Below are 22852 nucleotides of genomic sequence, written 5' to 3'. Positions count from 1 at the left end.
GGGGAATTTTCTTGTGGGGTTTTATGAAATGTAGTAGTCATATTCTCCCTCCCTCCTATTTTTGGGAAGCCATTCTCAAATTCTCTCTCTGCTGTTCTTCAAGTTAGTTACTCTTGAATATAATTATAACAATAACTATTTTTTATAGTACTTCAATATTTGGAGAGTGTCTTACAAGCAATATTTCATTTGATCCTCATAACAGTGCTGGGAGGGAGATGCTATTATGACAAATGAGGAAACAAGCTAGTAAATATCTGAGACTGATTTTGAATGTAATAAGCCTTCCTGATCAATGAATGTCAATTTTTTTTTAGTTGCATAGTTGTGTCCCCCCCCATTTTCTCTGTTTTTTTTTTTTTTTACCTATTTGTATTGAAAGCTGCTTCCTAAGCACTGTGCCACCACTATCAGCAAAGCCAAGAACAAGAAGACCATGAAACATAAACAGACCCCTAAAAAGGGGGAACCTGAGAGGGACAAACCAGGGGCTGAAAGTCATCGAAAGAACCGTAGTGTTGTTACAAAGTAAGAAGTGTCTGGGATTGGGGCCAGCTGGAAACTGGGCAAGGGATGGGAAGAGGGAAATTGACATGATCCAGAAGGAAGGGGGTAGGTAAGGATGGGGTAGGGAGGCAGGTGTTGGGAAAGCATCCATCAATCAACTTAGCATTTATTGAGCCCCAACTTTGTGCCAGACTTGATGCTAAATGGAAGGAATACAAAGGAAAACAGTCCCTACTCTCAAGGAGAGTACTCTCAAGTGGGGTGTGTGCCAGGTACAAGCAAAGACATTCAGAGATAAGATACCTTTGAGGATGAGGCACTGACAACTTCAGGTATCAGGAAAAGCCTTCTGCAAAAGGTAGTACTTGAGCTGGGTCTTGAAGGAACCCAATGAATCTAAAAGTGGAGCTGAAGAATACATTCTAGGCATGAGGGGACAGACATGGAGATGGGGAGGATTTTGTGTGAAGGTTAGCAAGGCTATATTGTAGAATAGATGGAGAGGAGTAATATATAAGAGAACCAGAAAAATAGAAATGTTTTATTAAAAATATTTTTATTTCACTAAATATTTCCTAATTACATTAAAAAATGTATCACTCATTTAAAAAAATTGAGATGCAAATTCTCTCCTTCCTATCCCTCCCTTCCCCTCCCCTTAAGAAGGCAAGCAATGTGGTATTGGTTATATGTGTGAAGTTATGCGAAACATTTCCATATTTGTTATGTTACAAAAGGAACTGTTTCCCTCCCTGAAAAATTAGAGTGAAAAAAGTGTGCTTCAATCTGCTCACTGAGTAGGAAGATGACATAGTCAAACCTGTGCTACTTTGGCAGCTTTGTAGAGAATGGATTGGAGTGGGAAGAAACTTAGGGCAGAGGGGTCTTTATGCCATGTATCAGCACATGCAGAGCCATGGAATTTCTTAGCGGACCATGTGGAGAGGGTGAAAATACCCAGAGGATGTAAAGTTCAAGGGTCCCTTTAATCTCCCTGAGCTGGGAGGAGCTGATTAAGTAGGGGGAATATGGGTGGGTCAGGTAGAGGAGAAAGTGAAATCTGAAGCTTCATGTTCTGATCTGGGCCAACTTAATCCTTATTCTTAATCAATTTCTCTCAGCATGGACAAGTTACACTTGACCTTGACGGAGTTGGCTCTGACCATGAACCATGTGCATAGTCTCTCTGTGTTTGAGCACACTATCTTCCCTTCCGAGTATCTCAGCAGCCATCTGGAAGAACGGCTCAACAGGTATTGCTCTCCTCATCCCTAGAAAAGAGAAGACCCTTATTTTTAGAATGGAGTATGCATTCGTTAGATCTCCATGCTGAGGGAGAGAAGCAATCTAGTATAAATAGCCTGAATAATCCAAAATAATAATCCCCACATCATCTCTGTTTGATTTGGGGATATGTTTCATACATATTTATTTTGTAGTGATGATAGTGGATGTCACAGCTTTTATCTTCCTAATTACGTTGTAAAGAAGCTATGACAAACAATATATTTTCCCTGGCGCCTTGGAAAGAAGGTTGCGCATGGTCAGGAAGAAGGCAGTTCGGTAATAAAGATTTGTTTTGGGAAATTCTATGTATAATCAAGGTCTAATTGCTTTTCCCAGTGCCAATATTTATGTGAATGACTTAGTAATTTCCCTTAAGGATTTCTCCTTCCTACCCCAAGCTTAGCCCCCATGAACTCTGGTATGGATAGGATTCCGTCTATAGATTGGGCCATAGGAGAAACCAAAGTATATAAAATTGTCTTTAAGATCCTTCCTATTCTCTGCTTCTCCCTACCCCAATTTCCTGGATTCCCATTTTTAGCCATTTCCCATCCCAACTCTCAAGTCCTGATGTTCTCTCCTACATGTCCTCAAAAACCTGTTTTTAGGAAGGATGCTCCCACTCCCTGCCCCAGGATCTCAAAGCATGAAACTTCACCATGTCTCAGAGGAGGTGTGACTGATTCTTCCTTTGAGACTAAGGAAAACACCAAGAGGAGAAAGGGGTGGGATGGGCCCACAGGGACTGGGCTGGAGAACAAGGATCCCAGAACTCTCACTACTTGGCCTGTTTTCCTGCAGAGCCATAGTGTGGCTAGCCGGTTACAATGCCACGACTCAGGAGATTGCAAGGCCCTCTGAAGTGCTGGCGGGGGTCAAGGCATACATCGGTTTCATTCAGTCCCTGACCCAGTTCTTGGGTGTGGATGTTTGTCGGGTTATCCGGAACGCTCTCCTGCAGCAGACCCAGCCGCTGGACTCCTCGGGGGAGCAGACCATTACCACTCTCTACACCAACTGGTAAGGTCTCCTTCAGTTCTCTTTCCCTCCCTTCTTCCTCTTCTGCTTTAGTTCTTTTCCCTCTGACTTTGTCGTGGAAAGCCTGCTCCAACTTAGGGCTTAGGTTTAGAATTGGAAGAGACCTCAGAACTCATCTACCTAATTCATCCTCCTGCTGGTGAAGAAAGAAATCCGGAGAACTTGAGTGATTTGGTTTAAATGAAACTTTAAACAAAAGAACCAACTGTTCTTTCAGCTAGTGAAAGCAAGAATTTGAATCCATGTCTTTTGACTTCAAATCCAAATCTCTTTCCCCTGTGCCCAGTCTAATGCCATCCTTTTCCTTTGGGGTCACTGTCACCCTTCCTCCAAACAAGGGTCCCCTATTTCTCAGGCCCGATAATGAAGGTTATTCCCACTCCATGGTAGGGTTCTCTTAAGAGATAAGGCGTCTTCCCAATGGAGTCTTCCCCTCTGATGTGTACCCCAGGACTTGGGAAGAACTTGCACAGGTGAGGCCACTGGGTGGCGCTCTTGATCCAGAATCAATAGGAGTCAGACAACTTTCAAGAGCCCCCAGAGTGGGCTGGTTGTGGGGGGCAGAATGTGGGGACAGAGACTGGGGTGAATGGGGTACAGAGACAGGCCTGCAGGGGGAGCGGCTGAGAAAGGCTGCCTCTATAACTTCCTGGTTAGAGCTAGATTTCTCTCCATTTAATCAGAAGCAAAGGGGAGGAATGTCATAGGGTCTAGAAATGTAAGGGGCAGGAAAGAGCCTGCAGCCAGATCACAGGTGAAGGACCTGAGGCCAAAGAAAGGAAGAATTTCCTGAGATCACAGATATTAAGTGGCAGAGGCAGTTTGAACTAGGGCTCTTTCTAGTCTCCCTAGTTGTCTCCTGTCAGGGATGGGGGATTTGGAGCCCGGATGTTAGCATCCCTAGGGCCTTTTTCTGGGCCTGGATATTAAGTTTGTATAGATGGGCATCCTGTACGCCTTGGCAGCTAATAGGAGCAATGGACAGACTATTAGTCCCTCAGTTATGAAAAGCTGAGTTCAAATGCAGCTGAAGACATTTATCTGTATGGATCTGGGCAAGTCACTTAGCCTCCATCAGCCTCAGTTCTTTCAACTGTAAACCGAGGACGATAGCAGCTCCTACCTCCCACAGTTGTTGAAAGGATCAAATGAGATATTATAGTAGTTATAATATAATTATATTATAGATAATAGAATAGTAGGTACCTGATAAATGCCTGTTCCCTTACTTCCTAGATTCTGAAGTTAGTATTCTAATTGATGCCATTCAACCTGAGAAAGGAGTCCCTCCTACTCAGTTCCCTCAAGTCAGATGAATCCACAAAGCCTGACTGAGCAAGTCTTGGGTTTGGGGAGGGGAGAAGGGGTTACTGGGACTAAAAGGAAAGCAAGCTAGGAAAGTCCCTTGCATTTTGACACAGAATGATTGTCATGCAAGTGAGAGGCAAAGTGGCTTGCAAATTAGAGACAATTATTTTTTGAGTTGGCAGCTTGAGTTGTTAATTAAAATGTTGTACAATCTATTCTGGTTTTGTGGAATCCTGACCTCTTCCTTCCCCCAGCCCAGCTGAGATTTTCCCCCAGGAGCAGAGTGTACAGACTGATTGGATTGAGTTGGACAGAGAGCGCCTTCTTCCACCTCCCCTTACTGCTCTCTTCACTGTCTTGGCTGTACTTACAGGTACCTGGAGAGCCTTCTGAGACAAGCCAGCAGTGGGACTATCATTCTTTCTCCAGCCATGCAGGCCTTCATCAGCATCCCCAGGGAGGGGGAGCAGAGCTTCAGTGCTGAAGAATTCTCTGACGTTTCAGGTGAGCTTCAATACTTGGGCGGGCAAGGCCTGCCGGAGAGGTGGGGCCAACTTGTGGGACTCTCAGCCCAGACTGTACTGTCAAAGTTGGAAGGGATTAGAAGTCAAGTAGTCTGAAGCTCTCATTTTAGAGATGAGCCATCCGTGGTTCAGAGAAAGGAAGAGACTTGCTTATATACAGATGGTAAGGAAGAGCTGGGATCGTAACTCAGATCCTCTGATTCCAGTACTCGTGCTCTTGCTCCTGTACCATGATGTTCTCTCCTCTTTGGGTCTCATTCTAGATATCTCCTTCCCATTCTAGTTACTTTTCTGGTTTTCATTCTACACATTCTCTTTTTCCTGGGATCCATTTTAGAACAACTCTACCTCTTTCCACCCCCTCTCTTTCCAATCTCAGAAGGATGAGGGAAATTGTGAATAGGAGCTCCAAAATGAGTGCAGCCCAGAGATAGCCAGCCTGGGGGATAATAAGATAAGATAATAAGGAAAAAAGCAAAGAGAGTAGCAGCATTCAGTCTCTGGATAGCTTTATTCCACAAGATAAATTACTTTATTTAAATGGAGAGCAGAACAGGAGGGAATGGGCTGAAAGTCAAGCAGAATTTTAGTAGCTCAAAGAAGGACATTCTCTTATTATTAGTGATTGAGACTCAACTAATAGTATAATTAATAAATAAGACCTTGCCTCAGAAGCAGGAAAGCTCCAGGTTCAAGTTCTATCTCTGTCCTCTCACAGTTCAAGATAATTCTCTGAGTAAGTTATAGAAAGTGTTCTGACCTGCTGGGGAGAGGGAGTTCCTCACCCCAAGCTTTCTACGGTGATGAAGTCACAATATATATTACAATATATAATAAGAATTTAAGAAAATTAACAAAATTACTTTCCTTAATTTTATTAACTTTCCTAAATTCTTAAAGTAATATAATAATTACATTTATATTATGCTTTCAGATATCCTAGGTGCTTTCTTACAATAAGCCTGGGATACAGGTCTTTTTAAGTGTTACAATCCCTATCTTATAGATAGGAAAAAAGAAGCTGAAAATTTGTGACTGGTCCCATGGTCACACAGCTAGTGGCAGAGTTGGGAAATGGACTTGGTCACCTTCTGATTCCAAATCCATTGCTTATTCTGATAAGCCTTGTTATAGGCTGGGGGACTAGGGACTGAGTGGGGGGGAGTCTGTGCTGTCTTCTCCCCTAGAGAGATTTTAGGGCCTTAACCAGGGACCTAGTATGTGTTAGGGGAGGCAGAGAAAGGGAGATGAGAGAAAGAGGTAAGGGGAGAAGGAGAAGGGAGGAAGTTAAGAGAAAGAGAAGGAAAAGGTAGAGAGACAGAAAGGGAGAAAGAAGGTTAAGGGGAAGGAGGGAAGAATGCCATTCTCCCTTATGAAAGTTCTGAAGCCATTGTGATAGCTAAAAGAACAGGTGCCAGTTGTTAAACAATCCAACTTTCTTTTTCTCTGCCTGAAATGACACATAAACCATCTACTTGCTTTCTTTCAAGTTTTAACACTAAGCAACCCTGATTGGAGGTAGGGGGCAGGAGTGGGATGATGATGTGACCTTTTCCCTTTCCTGTCTCCTCCTTGAGGGGTCTCAAAAACGTCTGGATGTGTACTTCTGCCTCCTTACTGCCTCTGCTTATCAGTGTGGTTTCTCTGTCACTCTCCTACATGGCAGGACCTTGCTTCTCTTGCATTAATGGCAGGCCTTGGAATACAGAAGTTCTGGGTTCAAATGCTGCCTCTGGTACTTACTGGCTGTGGGACTGTGGACAAATAACTTAAACTCTCTGTTTCTGTTTTTCCATCTATGTTTTTACGTAATAAAAGCAATTCTATAAGTTGAAGAGCAGGTGCTGATATGTACTGGTACAGAGGAGTTTATCCACCAATGCAATTACAGGTCTAGGTCTAAGAAAAAAAAATTATGATTCTTCTAGCTTTGTATACAGTATCTATTAACATATGTAAAGTGTTCTACAGAGTGATACACAAAATCAGCTATTTTCATTACTCTACATTGCCTTTCGAATTTAAGCATATACAAAATCTTATTGGCTATGCAGTCATTACTTAAAGAAAGGTGTGGGATATTCCCAGTACTCCTAGCACAATGGCAGGCACACAATAGGTGCTTCTCAAGTGCTTTTAGATTGATTTATATACTTTAAAGCAAATTACTAGATTACAGTTTAACAATAACTTCCAAGTGCTGCCTAAACTAGATTATAATATAATTGGAAAGTATTTAATAATAAAAACAAAATTATAGTGGAACATAGATAATTTCAGTATGTGGTTTTCTAGATTGATTTGTTGCCATCAGAGATCTTTATGTACAGTTTAGTGAATTGTTTCTGTTTCAATTTGACACTACTGTTTGGAAGCCATCCAAAATCCTTAAGAGGCTATTCCTCTAGAAAGAATGCTCTCTTTAGCCTGTCTTAAAAACCCAGCTGTTTCTTGGTTGGGCTTGGAAAAACTTATGAGTAAATTCGGCCTTACCCTAAACCCCAGAGTCACCCCTATACCTTGACATCCATGTCTGGGGTAACATAGTCCTTTTGGGCACAGGGTGAATTCAGGGGAATTCAGGGACCAGAACTTGCCCCACTTGCGCTTGCGTTTGTGCCCCACTTGGAGGAGTCCTAACTCTGACTCTCTTTGTCCAGAGATGCGGGCTTTGGCTGAGCTCCTAGGACCCTATGGAATGAAGTTTCTAAGTGAGAACCTGATGTGGCACGTGACTTCCCAGATTGTGGAGCTGAAGGTATCACTAGTGGGTGGGTGTTTGGTGGTGTCCCCAGGAAGGAGATAGTCCAGATGCCCGGGAGGGGAAAGAGAGGATTCCTGGCTGGGTAAGAGAACATGGGAGTTAAGCTTCTCTTCCTCTGAGTGCTTAATCCACGGTGTCTTGCTCCTGGGATTGTAGAAGCTGGTAGTAGAGAACATGGATGTGCTAGTCCAGATTAGATCCAACTTCAGCAAGCCAGAGCTCATGGCCTCTCTACTGCCCCAGCTGACTGGTAAGTTCCCTCCCCTTTCCTTAAGTGGTCCACCATCCTTGTTTTTCTCCTTTCTTACCTCCAGGGCTGGGGAGGTCAGTTAAGAACGCTTTATGGGGGGTTATAGCACAAGGCAATGAGCAGCTGCCTGCTTCTTTAGCCATGTAAAGGTGGGCTCCCTGAGGGAGTTGGGGTTGCCTCTGACAGGCAGAGTTCCTTCTCCTAATGTTCCTTTCCTTCCTTCCTAGGAGCTGAGAATGTGTTGAAACGAATGACTATAATTGGGGTCATCCTCAGCTTTAGGGCCATGGCTCAGGAGGGCCTTCGAGAGGTGAGCTTGGGGGAGGGCCCAGAGGTGAGAGGTAAAGGGAAAGGGAGATCAGTTAGCAAATCGGAGAACTCTGAGGAAAGGAACACAGGATCTTGGGGGAAAGCCCCTAGGAGCAGGGGAGGTATGGAGTTGGGGGCATCTCTCATATTCTGACATTAGTTCAGTGCTTCAGGAATCTATTATGTCATCCCGGAGGACAGCTCCAACCCCTTTAAGGAGTCAGAAGCTGTTTCATGAGTTGAAATAGCCAAAAGTTTGCCCCCTGGTGGCCAGCTTTTGGGTGGCCGAACCTCTGAATTGAGCTGGTCTGGTCCTTAAAAGACGCTTGCTAAATCTATAGCATGGATCAGAGAAAGGCAGAAGTACAGCACTCTGCACTAAATGAATACTGTTTTCATGATTATAATAATAATTTTATACTGAAATAAAACATCAAAGAAAAATTATATATATATATATATATGTGTGTGTGTGTGTGTGTGTGTGTGTGTGTGTGTGTGTGTATACATATAATTGTTGTTTTTTTAGCCAGTATATATAAGAGGATTGCCCTAGGATTAATAGACGTTCCCAATGAGCAAGCCGTTCTCACAGCCCTAAATGATGGGGTCTTCTGGCTTGATTCAGGACCTCCTTTACCTTCTGTAGCCACTGGCCATCCCATTAGGACCTCTATGATCTTTTTTCTCCCTCTTACTCCAGGTTTTCTCTTCCCACTGCCCATTCCTCATGGGCCCTATTGAGTGCTTGAAGGATTTTGTCACTCCAGATACAGATATAAAGGTAAGGTTGTGACTTTTGACCTATGTATGATTTTTTTTTCCCCAGGCTGCAAACCAGAACATTTCTGGGTTCAGAGGAGAATAATGCTTTGAATGGCACTTTAAGGAGAGAGTAGGGACTATGAGAACATTATAAGGAGCAGAGACTAGAGTTATCTTGTGCCTTTCCATCTGAAATGAAGAGAATCCAAATGAGATATTGAACAAGTACAAATGAGTCCCTACTACTTTTGAGTCAAGGGCCCAGGCACTTTTTCAATGAGACAGAATTGCTCTATTTCTGTTACATCCCCTCAACCCCTTAGAAGTTCCCTAGTTCTCTGGCTCCTCCCTAATCTTTTTCTAAGACTTTTAAAAGCTTCCATTACCTGCTTCTGACTCTCTCCCATGCAGTATCAGTAGGGAGAAAATGTCATGCCGACAACCTGTCTAAAAAACTGTTAGTAGTGAAACAACAAACTCTTGAACCAAGGTGGGCTTTCTTCCCGTTCCCTTCATCCCACCTTCCTTCCAATTAACTTCCCCCAGTGAATCCTGATGAGAGGAATCTTTCTCTTTCTTACTGCTAATGAAGGAAATAGATTAGACAATCATTTATGCTCTAAAACCCAACCCACAAACCCTGTGCTTTCTTAGTTCTTTCCTTAACTTATATGTCATGCTTGTTGTCAGGTCTCAACTGGGGTCGTCTTCTAAGTACCTTGGAGTAGGTTAGTGTGCTTGGGGTAGGGAGCACAGGGAGTGGGTCTTCTGGAGCAAGAACCACATTTCTGGAGCAGCGGAGAATATCACCCTCCCTGGGGGCAGTTACGCAACAAGGAGAAGTTTGAGATTCCTTGACTACTTTTTTCTTGATAATCCTTAGAATATTTTGAGAAGTATAATATAATGGTAAAGGGAAGGGTTTTCTCCAAGAAGGCAAGAAGCAATGGGATTGTATGGCAGGAGAAATAACTGAAACTACATGTTAGGATAATTTTTTGACTAGGAGTGTTGAAGCAAGAATGGGGATTTCATTTTCTTAAATTTTAGTTTTCTCCTTTCTAAAAAGTGTTGGACCAGAGCAGAGGTCAACAACCAGAAGATGGCACACATCTGAAGTTCTGTACTTATAATTAGTTTTTCTGAGACCTAGAGATCTTATTTTTACTGGGGTACTTTATTTGAATAACCCCTCCTTCATCACTGGCCTTGTTAACGTATCCTTGCTGCCGTGTCTCTTTTCTCCTTCTATTTACTCTATCCCTGATCTAAACTCCATTCCCTCAAGAACATGTATTTACTATTTTATGTTAGCAATTAACTAATATGATTAACTTAATTTACCTTTATATTAATGTGAGAAGGCTTTAGGAGCTCTTCAAGGTCCCTACCAGTTCCTGACTTACAGATGAGCCCTGTAGCAATGGTCTTTTAGGGACAATCAGTAATTTATCATCTATTTCTTTTAGTGTGTTATATTATCTTGTGTTATGATTTTATATATATATATAGAACAGTAGTTAAATGGCTTGGTTTTAGAGCATTGGGGCCTGTAGTCAAGAAAACCTGAATACAAATCTGGCCTCATATACTTACTAGCTGTGGGACTCTGAGCAAGTCAATTTATGCCTTAATCCACTGGAGAAGGAAATGACAAACTATTCCAGTATTTTTGCCAAAAAACCTCATGGACAGTACAATCTACAGGATCCCAAAGAGTTGGACATATCTCCACAATTGAAAAACAACACATAGGTACATGCATATGGTTATATATAACCACGGGTATATAATGTGTATATATTATATATGTGTACACATACATACATATGGATGTATATATATGTATAAATATAGCCAATAGAAATGAAATTAGTGCAAAGTCTCTCTGATATTAACTGAAAAAATAATTTTCAAAGAGGATAAAATTTCTAAGAATATGCACTCAGATAGTCTTTCTTGCCCCTTCCTCGCCAAGATTGCTAGTCCCTTGACTAGATGAGCTTTCCTCAAGAAAAATCTAATTGGGCTTATGAAATATTCTCTTGAAGGTATTTGAGAAAAAGAAACTTGTTTTCTAGCAAAGTGGTTACAGGCTATTTGGAAGTGGGGAGTTGGATGAGAAGCCCTCCCCAAGGCCCTCTCATCCCAATTGCTGTCTGGTTTTATAGTGAAGGGCAGCTTCTTATCAGGGGAGCCTTCATTTTTTGGCAGCTGCTGATGGCCAGGTTGGGCTGCACCAGCCTGTCAGGAATTTGACAAGCTGATCTCTCCCAGGCAGCACTGAACTCTGAGCAAAGCTTCCCATGGAAATGAGTAGATGGAACGTGGAGAAGAGATGGATGCTTATACTAGAGGCTCTGGCTATTATTTTTGAAGGGCTGGGGTAACAGGGGACTATTGCTTTGGGAAAAGTAGGAAGATGATTTCTTTAGGAAAAACCCCTTTCATATTGGAAATATTTCAAAATGTGTCTCTAGTCCTATATAGAGATATTGGGGATAGAGGGACTCTCTGGAGTCAACTTATTCACTGTTCTTTCTCATGATTCTTCTTCTGCCCTTTTGAGAAAAAGGAAGATTTGGGTTAAATATTTGCAAGAGCACTCTAACAATTAAACCTGTCCAACAGAAGACTGGGCTGCATTGAAAAGTAGTGAGCTCTTGCAGTACTCATGTAAAGGCTGCATGACTATCAGAATCAGAGAAATATAAGGAACTAGCATATCAAGTGGGAATTTAGACTATGTAAGACCATAGAGTTGAACCTCTTTGAATTAGGAAATTGAGGCACAGATAAGTTAAGTGATTTGCTGGAGATCACACAGGCAGAAATGGCAGTCTGGATTTGAAATCAGGTCCTTTGACTCCAGACATAGGACTCCACTATACCATACTATCTCTGCAACCTTTAAGGTTGCTTCCATTTCTAAAATCCAACGGTTCTATAAGTATTAAGTGCATACTATAAGCCTGTAGCATCTCCAACTTTTACTTATGATCTGAAATTATACTGAATTTTGGGGTAATTGCAGCTCATCACTGTTCTCAGAATAGGAGATAAAAACAAAGAAGTATGTAATCTAGTGGGAAAAGGAGGAAAGAGAAAGGGACAAATACTTATTAAGTGCCTACTATGAGCTGGCACTTTGCTCCTTTTTTACATACCTCATTTGATCCTCAAAACAAGCTTGGGAGGAAGGTGCTATTACTATTTTCATTTTGGAGTTGAGGAAACTGAGGCAGACTGAGATTAAGTGACTTGACCAGCATCACACAGCTAGTAAATGTCTGGGGCTAGATTTGAACTCAGGGCTTCCTGACTTTAGACCCAGTGCTTTGTGCACCATATCTACCTAGCTGCCTTTAGGGCAAGGAGACAAGACTAATGCCTGACAAAGCAAAATAAAGTATGTAATAAGTTCCATATGAATAGTGGAGAGAGTAAACATTATAGGAATTTGGTGGTGGGAGAGATGGTTGGGAAGGGGTAGTTAAGGATGTTTTACCCTAGGTGGAAGGTCTGTGCTTGACCCTCAAAGATGGAAATAATTGAGATTGATACCAATGGAGGGCATTTTGGGTAGGGATTCTGAACAAAGGGGCAAGAACAGGGGAAGCAATGTCCAGGATATGATGGGGGCTAGACAGTAAAATGATAATCATTCTGACCAGAAAGAAGAGGTCATAGTAAGAAATGTAGGAGGTCTTGAACTTGCCTTTTAATTTCTTTGATGCTTGGGAGTCATGATGAGAAGACAATCGAGATAAAGGTTAGGTGAAAAATGATGCATGAGAAATCAGAGGTTATAGAAAATGAGTCTTGGGAGCTTTTGCTAAGCACACATCCCATCCTCTCCCTGAGCACCCACCCCTTCCAGGACATTCATTTCATTTCTTTTCTTCTAGGTGACCATGAGTGTCTTTGAGCTGGCCTCTGCTGCAGGTGTGTGCTGTGACATCGATCCCGCCTTGGTGGCTGCCATTGCCAACCTGAAAGCAGGTAAAAATATAGTCTGTACCTTGGTGGGGGTAGAGGAGAAGGATTTCTCCTTTGCCTGGATAAGGGCAGACTCTACCCTCAACCGAGGGAGATACAGATAACTTCTCTAGATCAGTCATTCCACTATTTTCAATTATGGCATAGAACTTGGAACCTTCCCTCAAGAACATTACAATCTAGTTGAGGAGGCAAGATTAGTACATAAAATATGACAGAATAGTACAAGTTTGTATATAATGAAGTGGTAAATTGTTTTGCAGACTCCTAGCATTCTTGCATTTTTTCTATGGTGAGCCTGGGCCTCCCAATGCCTGCTTATTCAGACACATTCACTTAAGTAATGGCTCTCCCACCCACCCACCCACAGACTGAACTATAGTGCTTTTACTCTACTTTATTCTTACATTTCTTCATGAATTTTCTATATTTAGCACAATCTGTGAAAACACACATACCCAGAAGGGACTTGAACCAGATAACCTCAGTTGTGTTCCCAGACCCACCCACGTTCTTCAGTGTTGCCAACCCTTCCTTTTCTCTCGAACTGCCCATAATCAGTTCTCCTGCCTTTGCACCCATAAAATCTTATCCCTCAGCTCAGATCTTCCCTCTAAACCTATGAAGTAGGGACCAAGAGTATATTATCTCTATTTTACAGAGGAGGAAACTAAGTCTCAACTGGTCTGAGTCTCTCATTTTTCAGACCTCTTGAAGTGAAGTGACATAGCTAAGGCCACAAAGGCAGTGAGTAGCAGACCTGAGATCTTTTGGTTCCACAGCCAGTGGTCTGTCCACTAGGCCACAGACTTTTCCTCCCCCCACCCTGATGTTTCTCTTAGACAGCTCATCTCCTGAGGAGGAGTACAAAGTAGCCTGCCTGCTCCTGATCTTTGTCGCAGTTTCCATCCCTCTCCTAGCCACAGACTCCTCTTCTTTCTACAGTATAGAGAAGGACGGTAAGAAATGAGAGAGTCAGAGGGGTTTTAGAAAGGCTGGTCATGGAGATGACTTGGGGAGGAAGCTCTGTTCTAATCCAACTAATGAAGGGAAGCTTGTGAAATTCAGGGCATGTTTAAAACTCAGAACACTAACCCTTCTCTCTTCCCCACGGGCTCTGGGCTGGTATGAACGCTTGGGGTCGGGGATGCTGGGGGAGAGGGGCCTGCTCAGAAGTCATTGGATGGGCCCTGTTGGAACTGTCTGACTGTCCAGTGGCCCTTTCATTTCTCCCTTCCCAACTCCTCAGGCTACAACAACAACATTCACTGCCTGACCAAAGCCATCATTCAGGTGTCTGCTGCCCTGTTTACTATTCACAACAAGAACATCGAGACTCACCTCAAGGAGTTTCTGGTGGTGAGTAGGTCTGAGGAATGGGAAGGGGGAAGAAGCTTAGCACCCCCCCCCCAGGCTCCCTGGCCCACTATACTGTTTATTCAGCTCCTGGGGGGGGGGAAACAGAATAATATCTGGGTGTGCAATAATAGATAATAACTCATGTTTTGTAGTGTAGTTTTTTTCACAACAAAAGGAAGCAGTTTAAGTATTATCAAACCCACTTTTCAGATGAGGAAACAGGTTCAAAGAGAGAAAGTCACTTATCCTAGGGTTACATAGCTAGTATGCCTAATGTTTTTCTCTCCTACTTCATACTGCCCCTGGAACTGGTTTGGTTTAGGATCATGAACTATTAAGATTCTGAAAGGACCTTAAGAGTCTAATCTTCCTGTAGGAAATTCCTCCATGCAATATTTCTCATCCAGTTTCTGCTCAAATATCTCCAGTGATGGGCAACTTATTACCTCACAAAGCAGCCCATTGGATTAAAAAACAACAATGACAACTTTAATTGCTAGCATGTTCTTCCTTAAATGGAACTGTATGATGCTCCCTTGTAACTCTCATCCTTCAGGCCTAGTTTTGCTTTTGATATAACACAGAACAGGTCTGTTTATAATCTACATAGAATTCACAGAGTCTGAGAGTTGGAAGTGACCTCTGGGGTTATCTCATTCCACATTCTTTCTTAGACAGGAATCCCTTTTACAGCATGCCTTAGAGATCATTGTTCATCTTTTGCCTGGATCTTGTGATGCTCGGTTCTTTGAGAGGTAGCCTTCTGGACTGGAGAGCTTAGACGGTCTGAGGCCTTTTTATGGGGAAGTCCTTAGGAATCATGCTACTCTTCTAGAGCAAGGGAATATTTCCTGTAAAAGATGTCAGGGAATGGACCATTCCACACAATAGTCATTCAGAAAACACTAATTCATTGCGTATTGTGTGTAAGCACTTTGCTAGGGATGAAGATAAAAAGATGTCAAATTATGGGGTCTTTACCTAGAATATATGAAGCAGAAATAACTCTCATGGATATATATGCACATTAATGGATAGAGGGATTAGGGCTGGGAGTCGAGAAGACTTGACCTCTATACCTGCTTCATCCACTTAGTGGCTATAGGACCCCAAGTAAGTAATTTAATCTCTATTAGTCAGTTTCCTCATCTATAAAATGGGGATAATAATAGCACACCTATCTCACTGGTTTGTTGGGAGGATCAAATGAGTAATATATGTAAAAAACTGCAAATCTTAAGGTGTTTATTATTATTATTATTATTATAAATTGCTTTAAAGTTGCAATAATTCTGGAGCAGAGGTTCTTAAAATATTATTTTTCCTATTTGACAGATAAGGAAAGTAAGGCAAACAAAAGTTAAGTGACCTAGTAATATCTTTCCAAATAACCTAAGAGTAGTGGTGGTGGTAGTGGATATTGCCATGGATTCCTAGGGATTTGAGATAGGGCAGGAGACTCTTAACCTCAAATCTGACACCAACCATGATTATTTAGTTTTAAGTCAATAACCATTTATTAAGTCACGGGCAAATCCCTTAATCTCACAGTTTCCTCATTTGTAAAATGGACATAATAAGAGTGGATCACAACATAGCATTTTTTATTCTTTTTGTTGTTCTCTTGCATGTTGTTTTCTTACTCATTTTTTTCCTTTTTTATCTGATTTTTCTTGTGCAGCAAGACAATTGTATAAATATGTTTTACATATATTACATTTGACATATATTTTAACATGTATAATATATATTGGATTACTTGCCATGTAGGGGAGGGGATGGAGGGAAGGAGGGGAAACACAAGGTTTTGCAATGGTCAGTGTTGAAAAATTATCCATGCTTATGTTTTGAAAATAAAAAAGTTTTAATAAAAAAATGGAGATAATAATATTTGTTGATGCCTGTCTTAGAGAGTTGTTGTGAATAAAGGAATTGGCAAACATTTAGGATGCTATAGAAATGAGCTATTATCATTCTTTACGTTGCTGTTTTCCCTGGGGTGCTCTCCTTTACTTGTTTTACTTCATCCCTTAATTAGGTAAATTCAGGACACCCAAAACCCTTAGCTTAGGATTCAATCTGTCATGTGTCTCTCCATCATCTTGTTGTTTGTCCTTCATTCTCGAAGAAGACTACGACATCAGGGAGGAAATGCCACAACATACAAGTGAATTGGATTTCAGTGAGGGAGGCTGTGCAAGGTCACCTGCCTCACTTTCCCCTCCAGAGCCATCGGGATCCAGTGGCCTGATATAGATCAGGACGACTGGAGATGGCCCTGCCTCTCCATCATCTGCAGTCTGGATGTTAGCAGGCAAAGCAACTATTAAAAGATGACAGGAGGGGAATAACAAGATTACATGGATTAGGTCCATGTCTCTATCTCCTCATGTTGGCTTTGCAGCAACTGTGTCTAGAAGATTGAGCAATAGAAGGCACTGTGGGACAGTTAGCCACTAATCCATAAGTTTTCATTCTTATCAGTGCCTTTCTCAGTCTGTAGATCTCTTAAGGGGGCACTTACATTGGTAACTGAAGTTAAAGTGGCCAGAAAGACCCAGATTCTTTCAATGGAGTGATCCTGATTTCCTGATCTTGAGGGTACCATTTTCAGGAAGTTTCCAGACCTAATTCCATCTGGGATGCCTGTGCCTGTCCTCTCTCCCTCAAAATACTTTTAATTTACATAGCTTATAAAGTACTTTACATTTGTTCTCATTAAATCCTCACAACAGACCTGTGAGGTAGGTAATATAATACAAGGTGTACAAGAGGTCTTTGCTCTCTGTAACATAAAGAGGTTTGTTCCTAGCTCCAGGTCACCTCAGGATCTGAACTCTGGTTCTGGGATTCCCATATTCTTTCTACTGCCTCTGAATATTCTTCCTCTCCCCTTTCTCTGCCCACCACAGGTGGCCTCTGTCAGTCTTCTCCAGCTGGGACAGGAGGTGGATAAACTGAAGTCTAAGAACCGTGAATCTATTTCTTTGCTCATGCGCTTGGTGAGTGGTCAGTTGACTTGAGTTGGTGGGTCTGCAGGGATGGGTGTGGTATCCATAATCTATAATTTTTAAGTTGTAAAGACCTGAGAGCCAGTCTAGTCCAACTCCTTTGTTTTACAGATAGTAAACACAGACTTGGAGAGAGGTTTGATATGTAGTCCAAATCACACAGATAGTAAATAATCTGAATCTCAGCTGAAGGACTTTTGGTCCTTGTTATATACACCCTCCCTGAATTTACCAATGACTTAGGCAAACATTATTTGTTTGTTTTATTTTTTGACTAGGCTATTCAAAGGAAATTCTGCAGACCCATTCCTGCCCTTTAGGAATTTAAAGTTCAACATTGAGGCAGTGATCAACTAGAGAAGTTTGGGGAAACTTTCCTGTAGAGAGGGATGGGAGGTCCTTCTGGTCTCCTTCCTAGCTGGATCCTCTTGTTTCACTGTGTCTCACCCTAACCTAATCAAGGATACTTTTGCTGTTTGGTTTTTTTTTTGTTTGTTTTGTTTTTTGTTTTTTTGTTTTTTTAAACTATTCAGCTCTCCTGGTAACATGAAGTCAGATAGATGGCAAAGTAGATAGAGTTCAGGGCTTGGTGTCTGGAAGACTTGAAGTCAAGCTCATCTCAGATACCAGCTCCCCCATGGAAGTTACTTAACCCAATTTTTTGCCTCAGTTTTCTCAACTATAAAAGGAGCTTGAGAATAAAATGGCAAACCTTTCCGGTATCTTGGCCAAGAAACTCTAAATGAGGTGATAGAGTAAGACTCAACCACAAAACTACTGCTAGAAGAAACATTTTCATGTTCTCTCCCTTAGTTTTCTTTCTTGTGGAAAGTTCTTAAATATTAGAATCATCTCTCTCTAACTGTTGTGTGCTTCCTCCCAATTATGGTGATATTACAAGTTTGTTAAGTTGATCTGGTCAGGGGCAGAGTGATTACCAAGATCCTCTCCCCAACTCTACTTCACCCATGACCCTATCAAGTTACAAAGTGGCAGGCGAATAGGGGAAGCTTGAATTTCTTGGCAGCGTCATTTAGGTCTTGTTCTTCACACTGCTCTCTACAAGATGTATGTTCATGTATATACTTCACTAATCTGATTCCTGATAGCTTTCTCTGCAACCTAGATATCCCAGGAAGCCATCGGCAATCTTATTACCAGTGCCCATTGAGCTCATGACTCAAGCCACTGAGAAAGGTTTGACCAAGAGCCCGGAAGAAGTAATTATTTGTTGATTGGATTAATAGTAGATGGGAGGTCGAGTGTTGGAGATGAAAGGAGAAATTTAGTTGTATTTAAAATTGGTATAGGGTCAAGAAACCCCATAAAATTGCTCATTCTTTTAGAAATTTGGTTTCTACTTCTGTGAAGACTGGAGATAGCAGAAGTCTTTTCTTTGTCATCCCCTTCACAAGCACCACTGTGATTTTCCTATTTGGGGAAGTAAGGAAAACCAGGTTTCTCTGGACAGAGGCAGGGAGACCAGTCGTGTAATGAGAGAAGAGTCTGGACTTCTGATTTGGTAAAGATGATGGTAGTGTGGGGTGCGCTTAAGCAAACTAATTGAAATGTAAATATCTCAATTCTAAAGTTGTAAATAACCAGAGAAGCAGGAGGCTGAATTCTTGACTTTGGAAAAATCTCAAGTTGCCTCAAACTTTGGACTATCTCCCTGTTCCCCTTGGACTCTTTCTCAGATGTGGAATCTGGGCACTTCTTCTGACTCCTGCTGTCCTGCTTGATCCAGGAATAGATCTCAGATGGAAGGCAATGGTCTAGAAGGAGGAGGCAGAGGTCTAGCTCTCTTTTCTCTTTGCCTAGAGCTCTTGAGGGGTCAATATTTAATTGGGGATAATATTTTTTACTACCTCCATCAAAATGAATGATGGGTTTTGAGCCCAGACCAACTTCCTCATTTATAAGATGAGAAATTAAGGCCAGGAAAAATCAAGGGGCCATACAGGTAGTAAGTGACAGAGCCAGAATTGGGAGTTGGTCATGCGTTAAGAACTTCATCACTAGTAAGCATCTGGCTGAGGCAGCTAGGTGACACAGTGGATAGAACACCAGCCCTGGAGCCAGGAGGACGCAAGTTCAAATCTAGCCTCAGATACTTTCTAATTCTATGGCCTTGTGATCCTGGATGAATCACTTAACCCCTATTACCTCCCTGTAAAATTAAACAGAATGAGCTGTTATAGTAATGAGCAGAAATATCAAAGGAGGTCAAAGTATGAAAAGTGTCAGGACCTTTTTGGAGATTCTTTTATACCTCCAGGAAGGTCAGTTCTCTCCTTTTATCCCAGGAGGGTTTCCTAGGAAAACGCTGACCTAACTTCCCTCCTTGTCTTTAATTACTGCCAATTGAGAAACTCCTTGCAATCCAAACCCTTACTGGTTCAATTTTACAGCCCATTTCTCTCCTACCTGCCCCTGCTTGGGGGAATAGAAGGGTATTTGTGTAAGAAACGGGGAACATTAGAGAAATGCCATATACATGCTAAAATAGGCATCATGAAATTTCTTTCTCTTGCTGTTTCTTAAATAGGAAAGATGATCCTCTTCTCTCACCTTATTTCCCCACCTCCAAAAAGAGAGTTGTAGTACCATGAAGTAGTGCTAGAACTCAAGGGCAAGATGGTCCCTGACTAATGGAAAGAGAGGAATCTTTTCTTTAGAAACCCCTCCTGGGTACACATTGGCCTAGGCTCAGTTGGATGATAGAGTCCTGGAGTCAGGAGAACCTGAATTCAAATATAGTCTTAGCCCATATTGGCTATCAGACCCTAGACAAGTAACCTCTATTTGCCTCGTTTTCTTTAGTTGTAAAATAGGGATAATGAAAACATCTAAGACAGTGATCATATAAATGGTCATTTCTTTTCTCCTCTTTTTTCTTGGTGAAGGGGAGGCTGACAGAGATGGGATTCTCTCCTACGACTCAGATTGAATCAAGACAGTCTCTCTAGAGCAGAAATGTTAAACCTGGGATCCCCAGCCCCCCAAGGGATCCATGGTAGATTTCGGAGTGTCTGGAAATAGGTTGGGGAAAAATTACATTTTTAATTTCACTAATGTCTTGTTGAAATTTAGTGTTTCCTTTACTTATGAATTTTAAAAAAGATTATTTGGAGAAGGGATCTTTAGGTTTCACCAGACTGTCAATGTGGTCCATTATATATGAAACCCCTGGTTTCTTGAGAGAGGAGACTCTGTCTCTGTCTCTGGATCAGCACAGTCAATTCTCTTCCTTCCTACCAGTCTGGCTTTACCCACATCCACCCAAACCTCCTTGGGCGTCTTGATCTATGGTGCTACTCAACTTAACTATGGGGCCTATCTCAGCATGCCAGATTTTAATTAGACTAATTAATCATGTCCCTTTCTTCCCTGCAATATCCTCATAGCTCCCCAAACTCCACATTGAAAGAGGGAGGAGATTGGGCCCAGTAGGGAGGGTCTGAGGTATCTTAAGGATTGGTTCTACTCTATTTCTTCCTTTTCTCTCCTTTCTCTCTGTCTCTGTCTTTGATTCATTCCCCCTTCCTCCTTTCTTTTTGTTTCTCTCTTTCATTCTCCTCCTCATCTTTCTTTTTCTCTTCCTCCTCCTCCTTTCTCTCTCTGTTTCCCTCCCTGAGTTCCCTTGTCTCCTCTCTTGGTCTCTGTCTCATTTCCCTCCCTACTCTTCACCCACAGGTACTGATTTCTCACTTTTTAAAAGCATTATATTTCCTGTGTCCACCCTTCCCACTGGAAGTTAGAAGCTTTTGGAGCTCATGGACTGAAAACTTGCAGTATTGTTTAGGTTACTTGGGCCCTTTTCCTTCTTTTGGCCTCCATTTTTCTAGCCCAGATGGAGGAGGGTAGAAAATTTCTTAGAGAGAATGGAGAGAGACTACATTACCTAGTCAACTCTGAACCTAGAACGAGGGACAAAATTCCTGCCTGTCTTCAATTTTATCAGGCAGATATTTAAGTTTCTGTGCCAGGCGTCCTGTTCAACAATGGGAAAAGTGCACTGCCCTCATGAAGCTTATATTGATTGGGTGGGAGGTGGGGAAGGAGGGTTATCAGACCTCTATAATAGGAGGAGAGCATTGGGCCTATGATTTCACTGGTAGAGAGTGCCCAGATGAGGTAACTTATTTTGCCAAGGCAGGGTGACACTTTCTCTGCAGTCTTGGAGGGTCTGAGGCAGGACTTGAACTCAGATCCTCCTAGCTTTGAGGCTAGCTCTCATCAACTCTCTCTATGGGGGTGGGGAAGCTCATCCAAAGTCAGTTAGGAGTTAGGAGATTGACTGCTAAGTCAGGAACTGGAGTCTGCTTATCTAGAAAACTGAATTATAGGGTGACCAGCCTGGGGAGATGGAAGATGAGACAAAGGATTTAGAATTTTACCCTAGAGGCAGTAGGGAGCCAGGGAAGGCTCTGGGTGGACAGGAGGTGACAGTGTCAGTGGTGCTAGTCTGCCCTGCTCAAACTGGGAACCCTACTCTATGAGTCACCTCAGTCAGATGGAGCTTGTCCAGAGCAGACTGACTGCTGTGGTGAGGATGGTGATTTCATGCCATAGCTGGGGAAGTTACATGTGGTGTGTGTGGGGGGAGGGGGGAAGGGCCCGGGACAACGTCTTCTGACCTTCAGGCTCTCTCTCCCCTGGCATCTTTCAGGTGGTGGAGGAGTCCTCCTTCCTCACCCTGGACATGCTGGAGTCCTGCTTTCCCTACGTTCTGCTCCGAAATGCCTACCGGGAGGTTTCCCGAGCCTTCTACCTGAGCCGAGTGCCTGCCAGTGCCCACTGAGGGACTCCTGGGCTCCCACCCGTGGCATGATGGAAATGGGCCCCGCTGAGGCCGGGCAAAGGCTGTTTCCATACGGGGCCAGTCTGCAGAGACACCGGAGGGACTGCTGGGAGAGAAAGGAACCAGGGAGAGGGAGGGTCAGTGCGGGGTGGTGGGTGAGAATTTCTGGAAACAGGGTGATCTTGGAACAAAAGGGGAGTCACAGGGAAACCTGGGGCCTGGGGGCTCCCTGATGTGAAATCTACACTTGTGATATGCAGATGAGATGCAAATCATAGGCAAATGAGCCCTTGGAGAAGCTTGGGCCTTGGCTGTTTATCTGCTCTGTCCACTCCTCATCTCTACTGTTTATCGCTATTCCAGGATGATGCTCTCCCGACAGAAGTGATCAATCATCATATAAACCATAATGATTTTATAATCCTCCCTCTGGAGCCTTCATTGTCTCCTGCACATTCATTAGGGCAAATCTCCTCCCTTCCTCTCACAGATCTGTTCAGCAAACAGCCTGCTCCCACAAGCAGGCTGACTGGAGACCAGAAGCCTCCTCCCTGGGGACCCTGAAGAGGTCAGAATCACCCCCCCCTCGCCCCTGTGGAACCCTGGGGGGCATCAAGTTCTCTAACAACTTCCCTGGGCAGCCAGAGGGGACCTGGTCCCTCAATTTTCAGTTAAACGGCAGGATTTTAGATTAGAGCTGATGGAAGGAACCTCAGGGATGATTTAATCCATTTTATAGATGAGGAAAATGAGAGCTATAGAGAAAAACTCTGGGGAGGTCACAGTGGCAGGGTCTAAGGCAGAGAGGGTCTCTCCTCTGCCAACTCGGTTGTCTACCATAGAAAGTTCTGCTTTCCATGTTTCCTTAAATTCCTCTTGACTTTGCTAAATTCACAGCAGCTAGGAGAGCAACTGCATTGCCCCTAA

The 22852-nt window shown here is 42.7% G+C and overlaps 1 protein-coding gene across 1 annotated transcript in view; it reads left to right on the top strand.

The window, feature by feature from the left end:
- NCKAP1L (NCK associated protein 1 like) overlaps positions 1-22343 on the top strand; it is a gene marked incomplete in the record, with an annotated part of 49861 nt that extends 27518 nt beyond the window's left edge. The window contains 13 exon segments of the mRNA XM_074270122.1: positions 383-528; positions 1629-1760; positions 2596-2814; positions 4514-4644; positions 7325-7422; positions 7585-7678; positions 7906-7988; positions 8691-8771; positions 12661-12754; positions 13594-13710; positions 14001-14110; positions 17023-17112; positions 21794-22343. Of these exon segments, the coding sequence (XP_074126223.1) occupies positions 383-528; positions 1629-1760; positions 2596-2814; positions 4514-4644; positions 7325-7422; positions 7585-7678; positions 7906-7988; positions 8691-8771; positions 12661-12754; positions 13594-13710; positions 14001-14110; positions 17023-17112; positions 21794-21925 (1527 nt within the window).
- Positions 22344-22852: the final 509 nt, after the last annotated feature.

The sequence above is a fragment of the Sminthopsis crassicaudata genome, chromosome 5, assembly GCF_048593235.1.
Source record: "Sminthopsis crassicaudata isolate SCR6 chromosome 5, ASM4859323v1, whole genome shotgun sequence".
NCBI classification, from domain to species: Eukaryota; Metazoa; Chordata; class Mammalia; order Dasyuromorphia; family Dasyuridae; genus Sminthopsis; species Sminthopsis crassicaudata.
Note: the sequence above shows the minus strand (reverse complement) of the source record. Positions and strands in the feature narration are given on the sequence as shown.